This window comes from Symsagittifera roscoffensis, chromosome 1 (assembly GCF_963678635.1).
Source record: "Symsagittifera roscoffensis chromosome 1, txSymRosc1.1, whole genome shotgun sequence".
NCBI lineage: Eukaryota > Metazoa > Xenacoelomorpha > Acoela > Convolutidae > Symsagittifera > Symsagittifera roscoffensis.
In genome coordinates this window covers 11,952,207-11,962,489 of record NC_087062.1, presented here as the reverse complement: position 1 = coordinate 11,962,489, position 10,283 = coordinate 11,952,207, and the positions used below count along the sequence as shown (strand labels likewise).

The window sequence follows — 10,283 nt, the reverse complement described above, 5'->3', positions numbered from 1 at the left end:
CACTCTGAATCGATTCCGAGATTACATCAGAATCGAATCTTTCATTAAAAAAGGAATAAATTCGGAATGTGTGCTTTTTCTTCAAAATTGTTGCACTGAGTTAGGATTCTCGCCGATTGTCATTGAAATTGAGTCAGGCTTTCCAATTTTATTTTTTTCTTGGCAAGGGTCAGACAAAAAAGCAACATCACTTCTTTTAAATTCTCATTACGATGTTGTTCCTGCTATTGATGACCTGTGGTCATATCCCCCTTTTGGTGCTCAAATGAACGAAAATGGAAATATATATGGACGTGGAACGCAAGATATGAAATGCGTCGGAATGCAGGGAGCTTTTTGATGCAGAATTTCAACATTAATGTATCGAGTCAAACTAGAATTAGGATTTTTAAATAGACAGTTCACTAGAAAAAATTACCATGATGGAAAGGTCCCGCGTTGGCACTTACACTTCTTTCGCAGCTAGCAATTTGACAACTAAATTGTATGACTTATGCATTTCAAAATCCTCGGGAAGAGTGTTTATTTAGAAATTTTTCATGATGTTATTTTCATAATGTTTATTATAAGCTAATTGCTTGCTGGGTACGCTTGCGATTAGCAAGTGTTATCAAACTAGAAGATAGACTTTTTTCTAGTTAATAACTCACTTCTTTTCAATTCTCTTCTTGTCTGCTCTGAAAATCTTCCAGGTTGCTTCCCACTTGACCTGGAGGTAAAGCAGTTGCCGTTGTACCCTAAGGTCTAGGGTTCGAGTCGCGGCCGGAGCTTGTTTTTTTTCAGTATCAAGGAAATTGAAAAAAAAAGTTCCGAGAAAAATGAAGTGATGGTTTTTCGTTTGCCGCAACGGATTTTGCTTGTACTGTAGACAATTTTAAGTGAAGTTACAGATGCGAGTGTTGTTCATTCTAATTTCAGGGGGCTGACTTGAAAGATAAAAAAAAAATTTTTTTCAGCCTTCATGGTATCGGCTTATGTTTTTTGGGCTTAGTGATCTTTAAAGAGAAAAATTATTTTTGTGCCCCGCTTTGGAAATACGCAAAAAAGTACAACTCTTAGAGTTTCAGAGCTTTTTTTCATGACACAATTTGTTTTCGGCTGAACAGGAGTTTTCCCAGTTTTTTTCCTTCGTGGCAGCTCGCTTAATTTTTGTGAGTACTCGTTTCACGCTGGTGATAAAAGTCAAACTGAGTATCAGTCGAGAAAAAATGTGAATTGTGGAAAACAGAATGAGCATAATGAGGAATGGCAAGTTTATGCTCAGTTCATAATGGATTCAATTTTTTTTGCAAGTACATTATCATACCAGACAGTTTTTTTGTTGTTGTTTTTTAAATATTTTTGTTCTCATTTTTTGTTGGCTATCGTTTTCTTTCCTGCTTCTGCTAGCTTGCAAGCTCTGATTGGCCTCCTTTTATTTTTTCGAACCCTTGGCTTTTGTTTCTATATTTTGTCTGCTAACTTGCATTGCTATATTTGTGTGCTTTGTAATTTTTTAGTGTGCGCGAAATTAGTTATACTAGCTTTCAACAGATATTCCTATGTTAAGCTCAAATAATGGCTCATAAACTGCTATTCACCTCTAAGTAAATGTATGAGAAACGGTTGAACAAAAAACTATAATGAAAAAGACCTAACGGTAGAAGTGCAAGAAGCAGAAATGGTTCCTATCGTGTGGATTCTGATTGTTATACAAGAAAAAAAATGCGATTCTTCTTTTTTTCTAACCTAACTCGCAAATAAAAGTTCCTTTTTTGGTGGCTTTTTTTTGCTATAATCACTATCTGTAGCATTGGAAATTTCATAGCATTTGTTCTCTGATTTATTTGTTCTCTGTGTTTTTGAGTAATTAAGCGTCCGTGGCTTAGTGGTTAGTGCGTGAGACTTATATTTTGTAGGTCGAAGATGGAATCCGAGACTAGCCGATACTTTTTTTATTTATTAGGCTTACTTCTACTTTTTATTGAACTTTATAGAACTGATTTTTGTCGTGTTCTCGTTAATGTTTGCGAAGCGCAGCTTTGCCTCTGTGTCCATAATTCGTAAGTCATTTGTTCGCTAGCGGGCTAGGGAACTTCAAGAAAACATTTGAACCTTTATGTACTGACTCTGGACACCATATTTGCTTTTTTCTAACGAATTAAGGCATGAAACACTGGCATGATTCTGGACGGAGTAGTTTTTCTCTAACTAAATAAGGTATTATCAAAATCGTGTTGATTATGCGCACTAAAAAGTTCCCTTTCTAGTATCTCGAGGCTTTGTTTCGCCTTAAAAAAGCAAATTTTTGTCCGAAGAGATCAATACACGTGCTCTTTGTTCCCGATGAAGAAACTGGAGGGCAAAAAGGAATGGTTTCTTTTTCGAAAACTGATATTTTCAAGTCTTGGAATGTGGGGTTTGTCCTGGATGAAGGCTTAGCTAATCCTGGACACGAGTTCCTGGTATTCAACGGCGAGCGTTCTATTCGCACTCTTTTCATCCATTTCAAAGGGAACGCTGGTCATGGCTCGCGCTTCATAAAAAATTCGGTCGGTGAGAAGGTCACTAAATTTCTTCAAACCGTGTACGAGTACCGACGGCAGCAGGAGTTGAATCTAGAAGCAGGTGGATCTTGTATTTCTCTTGGGGAAGTCAGCACTTGTAATTTAACTGGAGCTCACGGAGGCATAGCGTATAATGTCGTACCAGCTGAATTTGAATTGACGGTTGATTTCCGATTGGCGACTGATGTTGAAATCTCTGATTTTGAAGCTATGTTAGATGATTGGGTGAAGCAGAGTGGAGATGATGTTTGTTGGCGATACAGGACGCCAAATGCAGTGTTAAAGGAGCACTCGAAATCGGAGTTGAATGCTGACACGAATCCTTTTTGGAGATCGTTTATCTCAGCTTGTGACAAACTTGAAATTGAGACTAAGGTTCGAATTTTTCCGGCGGCTGCTGATAGCAGACATCTGCGTCATATGGGCTACGATTGTATTGGTTTTTCACCGATTAACAACACTCCAGTACTGTTGCACGATCACGATGAGTTTTTGAACAAAGACGTGTATTTAAGAGGGATCGAAATTTACGAGGAAATCATCAAATCGTTGTCGTCATGTTGAATATCCTTTTCTAAAGTCAACGTTTCACCTGAATAGCTGGAATCTTTAAAAGCAACTAGATGAAATGTGTACGATGTAAATAAGTTGTCTCGTTGAATTTGATGTTATACTTGTTGATTTTCTTTTTCACTGGCTATATCTTGTTGTTTCGATCAAGCTTTGTATTCCTTTATGTCTTTACGCGCAAAAATAAGGCTTTCCAAACAAAGTGACTTATCAAAACTTCGAGTGACTTATCAAAACTTCGAGTAACTTATCAAAACATCGAACTATACGAGGCCTTTGAACTACATCAAAATTTAGTCATCATTTTTATGATGCCCTGAAATTTTCGTTGCTTGGACTAAATTCACTACTAATTCACGGGTGAAGGTTCGGAAAAAAAGTTGAAGAAAAGTGTAGGAATAAGGTTCATTTTAGTTCTATTTACTCGCACATTCTGAAGAATTTTCAAATGGAATTGAAAATATCAAAACTAGAAAATATTTCGTTAATAATTTTTTCAGTCATTTTTTGATCGTTTTGAAACTAAAATGAAGGAAAAGAAAATTCGAGCTGTTAAGTTGGTAGTTGCTTCACAACCGTTTGTTTTGCTATTTCTCTGCTGTTTTCGAAGACGCGAACTTCGGTTTCAGATTTGCATGCCTTTTTCGAAGTTGAAGCGCACCCATAAATACGACGTGTCAGTGAAGAATGCGCTGCTGGTGGTGGTGGAGTTGCTGGACCAGAGGGAGATGGAATGCAGTGTGGCCAATGACTCATCCGCCCAGGAGTGCGTGAACATTGTGCTGAACAGATTGCAAGTACACGCAGAGGGCTTCTACTTCGGACTGCAGTATCTCAACAAACAGAAACACAGGTAACTAAATTAAAAACTAAATACCTTTCGATTAAGCCCATTTATCCACATGGAAAAGGACTAAGCTACGAGATTCAGCTCTTTACGGAGAACTGCTATTGTTTCCTGATTAAAAATGACATGCTTTTTGGATTTTTTTGGACTGAGGTTTGTCGCCTTATCAATTCCTAATTGTAAATCGTATATCAGTTTAAGCAGAAAATCTCAATTTTTCTCATTTGAATTGCGAGAGCAAGTTACTTAATATGCTTGCGATTACGAAGCGTTATCAAAATGGAATTTAGTTGCCAACGATATATATGAAAATATTTGATAACGGCTTTTTTGATAAAAAACAAAATGACTTGAATCTTTTTACACCTCGGCTCATATAAAATCAAAATCAAGGCGTTAATCCTCGCATGTGGCGTAGAGGATAACTTTGGAGCATGTCTGCATTTTGAATGCTCGTTCTTTTCAAAACCTGTCAACTTTGATTTCTGTATATCATTTTTAATCTAAGTTTTCCTCTTCAATCGGCTTAAAAGGTATTGACTGAAATTATATTGGCTTAACGGCCTCTGAAAAACAATATTATATCGGCTTAGCGGCCTCTGAAAAACAATTTCAGCTTAATTTCCAGGAATGCAATTACTTGTGCAAGTAGTGTGCACGTAATTGCGTTCCAAGAAATTAAGCTGAAATTGTTGTTTGAAATTTCTTCATAATTTTTAATTAAAGTTTGCATGTTTTTTTTGAAATTTTACATTTTGTGTTTGAATTTTTCTTTTATTTGGAAGAAAGCAAAATGTAGCGCCTCAAAAGTTTCGAAATTTTAATTTTTCTCTGATTGCGCTAGTTTGGAAAAATTGTATGTCAATATTTCAATTTTCTCCTGCGTAAATTTGCATTCGACTGGCTTGTGTTTATCAAGATTGCTTTTATGAATCATAAGGGTGAAAGAATGGCTAAATTGTGCCTATGTATTTTACGATTGACTCTTTTCCCACTGTCTGTTGGCTGTGTTTTTTTTCTTTTCTCAGAAAAGAAGTTCTTAAAATTTGTTCAGGCTCAAATTTACTTTTCCAGTTTGACTTAGGAGTTCAGTTCATTTCCTTATTTTATCCAGGTTAGTTTTATCATATAAATGTAAATCATAAATTTTTCTAGAAATTTACAGAGTTTTAAGGCTTTATATTTTTTCTTGGAAGTTCAATAGTTGAGATTTTTCAAAAAACAAGTCAGTTTTTTTTTCTGATAACTTGCGTTCATTGACTCTTTTCCCAACTGTCTGTTGCCTATGTTTTTGATATTAAGTAACGGCTTTCTTTCAGGTACAGGTGGTTAGAATTGGACAAAAGCCTCAAGAAACAACTAGATAAAGCGGGATCAGTGTCGAGCCATGTTCTCAGATTCGGTGTCATGTACTACATTCCCAACATAAGCAAGCTTCAAACCAAACAAGCCAGACATCTCTACTTTCTACAAGTGAGAAAACTCATCACTGAAAACTCTTTCAATTGTTCCCTGGATGCAATTTGTGTACTGGCAAGTTACTCACTTCAAGCAGAATTTGGAGACTTCAACCCAGCTGTACATAATGTCAGATTCCTGCAGAATTACCCAGTGTTTCCCAGCAAACTGTATGGAAACGCCCCAGACGAGCTATTTGAGAAGGTTGGCAAAACATCTGCGATGTTAAGTTCTCAAATTTAAAAAAGTATCTTGGTGTTTTTTGAGGTTTATAGGCGAAGAAAAATTTTAGTTTATCACATGATCTGGATTAAGAAACTCAGAGCAAAGATGGGTACCTCAAGAAAATTTACGTTAAACCTTAAAATCTTTGGAAGTCGCACGTTTATTTATTAGATGCTGTTTCTAGCTTGCAAAAAATATTGGACCCTGGACCATACTTGATTTTTGCAGGGATCCAAATATCATACTTGAACCAATGAAATTAACTGTTTCTGGATTCAGGTTCTGAAGCTGTACAAGGAGAGACATGGTTTAAGTGGAGATCAGGCAGAGCTGTGTTACATGACTGAAGCGCAGCAGATAGAAGATTACGGAGTGGAATATGTAGAGGCCAAAATGGACAGGACCAAGGAAGACGTTTCCATTGGTTAGATCATTTTGTCACTGCGAAAGTCTCCGCTTCTTAATTGAAAGGTCGGAGGTTAGAGGCCCAATATGCTCTTTGGTTTTTGCTTGAGGCTGAGGCGACATTATCCAGCTCTGAAAAAAGCCAAAAATTGCATGAAAAGCTTAACCAGGGGTCGAGCAGCAGTTTTTCGTAAAGCCCTGAACAGCCCGTATGTTGGTCCTTTCTTTCCATCGTAGATAAATCGTTTTTAAAGAGCTTTCCATCGTGGATAAATATAAATTAGTACCAAATATGTGGTTCGTCCAGTTTTTTTTTTCGATTGAATGAAATAAAATATTGGTAAGAAACAAAGTTTGACTCTATCTATCTATCCATCTATCTATGCATATTTAATTGGCGTTTTACTTGACAGATGTTTAAGAAGTCCCTATTTTGACATGATAAAAACATATGCAAACTTTAATCTGGTTTATTGAATTCAACGTTTTAATATTCCAAGGTCATCTACGATTCTAGCCATACATGTGTTGAAGCATGAATGCTCCAACTACAGTTTTTTCCTTCTTTTGACAGGCAAATGCTTAGGGGTTGCAAATCTGGCCTCCAAATATTACTGCTCAAATCTTTTTGGTTTCCGAGATATGGCGTTTTTTTATGTTTTTTTTTAAATTTTTTTTTTAAATTCAGATCAAAAAATTTAATTTAAGTTCTCAAACCTTCTAACTTCTAAAAATTTTTATAAAATTCTGAACCTTATATTGGGGTGCTATCAGGGTACACTCAAGAGTAACAAATCTTGCCTTTAAAAATTTTCTGTTCAAATACTTTACGATATGGCGTTTTTTCAATAAACGTAGGTCTACAGAAAATTAGCAAAACTTGAAAACGTCAATTTTGTGTGAAGATGCTTTGAGGGTACGCTATGGGGTTGCAATGTTGCTCTTCAGATATGACTGTTCAAGTCTTTTCGGTTTTCGACAAATGGGATTTTAAATTTTTTTTTTTCAAAAAAAATTTAAGATTTTAAATAACAAATATGAAAATCTCAACTCCTATGGTAGGGTGCTCCGAGGTTATACTATGCAGTTGTAGTTCTGCTCAATTTTTTTTTGTTTTTGAGATATGGTGTTTTTTTCAACTTTTCAAAAAACTCAGATCAAAAGAATAAGATTTTAATTTCTCACGCGCATGGTAGGATGCTATCAGAGTAATCTCACAGGTTTCGAATTTGGCCTCCATTTATATTTTTGTTTTTCGAGATATCGCTGTGTTTTATAATATATGTATTTAAAAAAAAACTATGATTAACGAAATAAAAAACTAACAGAACTTGAAACTCAACTCGTATAGTTGGGTGCATCCTGGGTTCAGCATTGGGTTGTAATTCTCATATGTTTACACTATTGGGTTGCCCTCCAAATACGACTGCTCGTTTTTTTTGGCGTTTTTTGTTTCTTGGCGTTTTTTTTGTATGTTCATTGTTTATCTTAGATTTCAAAAGTTAGATTTCAAAAACTAGATTTCAAAAACAACGAGCAGAACTTTAAAGTCTCAATTCTATAGTAGGCTGCTATTGCGTTATACTTAGGGTATGCCTATCTAGCCGCCAAATGTTTTCTGCTAAAAAAGTTTAATGATATGTTAAAGAAAAGATTTGGAAACTCTTAACTCTGTAGTTGGATGCTCTCAGGGTTCACTAAGGGGTTGGAAATGTAGCCGCAAAATATCAGTGATCAAAATTTTTTTATCAGCGGAGATATGGCGTATTTTATGATGTTTTTTTTTTAAATAAATTTAGAAAAAAAAACTTAAACCACTTGAAGTTTTCAACCGTATTTTGCGGTGCTGTCAGGGAAATCCTAGCCCTAGAGGTTACAAATTTAGCTTGTAATTGAACTGGTAATTTTTGGAATTTTGGTTTCCGAGTTATGATAATTTTAATTATTTTTTCGAAAGTTTTCGGTGAATTCAACTCAATGAAAATCTGATTGATGCTAGAAATTTTCAACTTTAAAAAACTATGAAAAAAGCAGTTTTATGCTGTCGGCTTTTTAGAGGGTCCTATTTTCGAGATGATTTTTGACATATCTGATAAATCCTAGTAGTTTTGGAGACGTGATAGTTTTGTTGAAAATTAACCTAAAAGTTGACTTATAAGTAGAATAAATAGAAAACCTTGATGGATGGGCGCAATTGAAATAACGGTTGCACTAATTTTTTTTTTCGTATATAATTTAAGCTTTTTTTTTACGTTGAACAATTTGTTGAAATCACCGTAGGTGCATGAAGTCATGCGCTATTTTGAGCATAATTCCTGTTTGTTCATTGAACAACAGCTGTTTTTATGATTGGTGCCTAAATGCCGTATTTGTGTCAAAAACATACTTATTTTTAATGATTTGAATGTGAAAAAAAAGATATCATTGGAAATGAATACTAATTGAAGTGAACATAGTCATTAGACTAAGATGGAGTGTTTGTAATTTTAGGAACCAGTTCGGTTGGATTAGTGCTGCGCTTCCGGCCACAGTCATCAGAAACAGGCACTCACAGTGGGGTAGACGCTGACACAGTGGAGAACAAACAGATGATCAGCTGGTCCAAAATCCACCAGATGAACTACAAGGACACTTCCTTTCTAGTGGTCAGGCTGGACAAGTCTGAGATGAAGTTTACTGTCAAGTCAAATGAAGAGTGCAGATATCTGTGGGTGCGAAGCATTGGAAATCATCAGGTCTGTCAATATGCTGCCAAATTTAGTTGCCTGATTGGAAACGGTTGGGCGACAATTTGTAAGAGGCGATATTTTAGAGCAGGACACTATTTGTATCATGGAACCGACAGGGCATGCGAAAATCCCTTCATTTAATTAATTGTTTTTATAGCAGCTTGCGAAGAATTTTTGCCCTTAACAATAATGCGGATCGATGCTCAATGCTAATTGTTGCGGAACAGCTGTAACCACGACCATAATATTCATTTATTTCAAAATACAGGATCTATGGTTTACAGTGGGTTTCTTGAACAGATTTTGACCACCTTATCGTCTTTTCTGCGATTCGCAGAGAATATATGAAAAGTTGTCTAGTTGCTGTTTTTCCCCTTATTCCAGACTAAATAAATTTGTAGGGGGTCTAAGGTCAGTGTGGTAATGTTATTAAAGCCCTATTGGTAGTGATTCAGATTCCAAAAAATTCTCAGTGTCGACAAAAACTGGTCAGAATATCTTCAGGTTGAATGAAACGAAACTTGATGAGGGACTGACCTCTACGTTTAGTTCTAGTTTATTGTTTTTAAGCCGATTTTGACGACCTCAAAGAAGCTGCAAATTTTCAAGTTTGGTATCGTAAAACTTTTTTCGGAATTTATCAGTGACTCGCATTCATTTTTATCATTTCGGATATCAGTGCCATCAGCTTCACGGTGTTTTAGTTTTCAAATTTCCTAGCGGATTAAAAAATTACTTATTGATCAGAGTTTTCTCAATTTTTATTTTCTCTCAGAGTTTAATTTTATCAAAAAAGTGTCAATTTTAAATTGTTCTAAAAATTCGAAGAGCTTAAAAAGGCCATATGGTGTTTTTCTTTGAAGATCCTGGTTAAGGATTTATGAAAAACAATTTGGTATTTTTTCCATGCGTTCATTGACTGTTTTCCAACTGTCTGCTGGATATGTTTCAAAATGCTGGTAGATCTAGTTTTTTTTTCGACATCTTTGCTAATTGATTTTTCTTAATGGCTATCGTCTCAATTTCTGTCGGCTACTTAGCCATGCTATGATTAATTTGTAGTATCGCAAGTAGTGCAGAGCTCCAATTCGCCTATGGGTGTGATTTGTTTTAAAAGGATTTTGCAACTTGCTTATGAAAATAATTCTTCAGTTTTTCTTTTTTGCAATTTTTTTTGCAAATCAAAGAGTTTTGATGTTAGCTTGCTATTTGGTGCTGCTGATTTTAACGTGGTTTAGTTACCACGTCGGATTCCTTCGATGACAGTGCTGTTGGTAATGGATTTTGAATCGTTAGAATAAAAAGGGCTGTAATCGAACTTTGAAAAGGCTCGGTTTCGAAAGAGTTCATTTAAGTTTGAGTTTTTTTGTTGATGTTCAATCGAAACCATTAGGTTCTTGACATAATAGTTTTAAGTGTAACAATGATAAAAGGTCGGATCTGTATATTTAGATCTATCGACAAAGCCGCAAGCTTAGTTTGGCGGCGGCTTCCTCTAGAAGT

At 35.6% G+C, this 10,283-nt stretch overlaps 2 protein-coding genes across 2 annotated transcripts; both read left to right on the top strand.

Moving 5' to 3' along the window:
* Positions 1-367: 367 nt before the first annotated feature.
* Positions 368-3,282, top strand: LOC134857294 (aminoacylase-1A-like). Its single transcript, XM_063873683.1, has one exon. It carries the CDS (start codon positions 2,352-2,354, stop codon positions 3,108-3,110), a length of 759 nt encoding a protein of 252 aa, XP_063729753.1. The 5' UTR covers positions 368-2,351; the 3' UTR covers positions 3,111-3,282.
* A 467-nt stretch (positions 3,283-3,749) lies between these two features.
* LOC134846446 (tyrosine-protein phosphatase non-receptor type 14-like) lies at positions 3,750-10,283 on the top strand (the record flags this gene model as incomplete). Its single annotated transcript, XM_063863843.1, has 5 exons — positions 3,750-3,969; positions 5,283-5,625; positions 5,926-6,070; positions 8,542-8,786; positions 10,233-10,283. Coding segments are annotated over exons 1-5 (1,002 nt in total), but the record flags the coding sequence as incomplete, so codon positions are not given.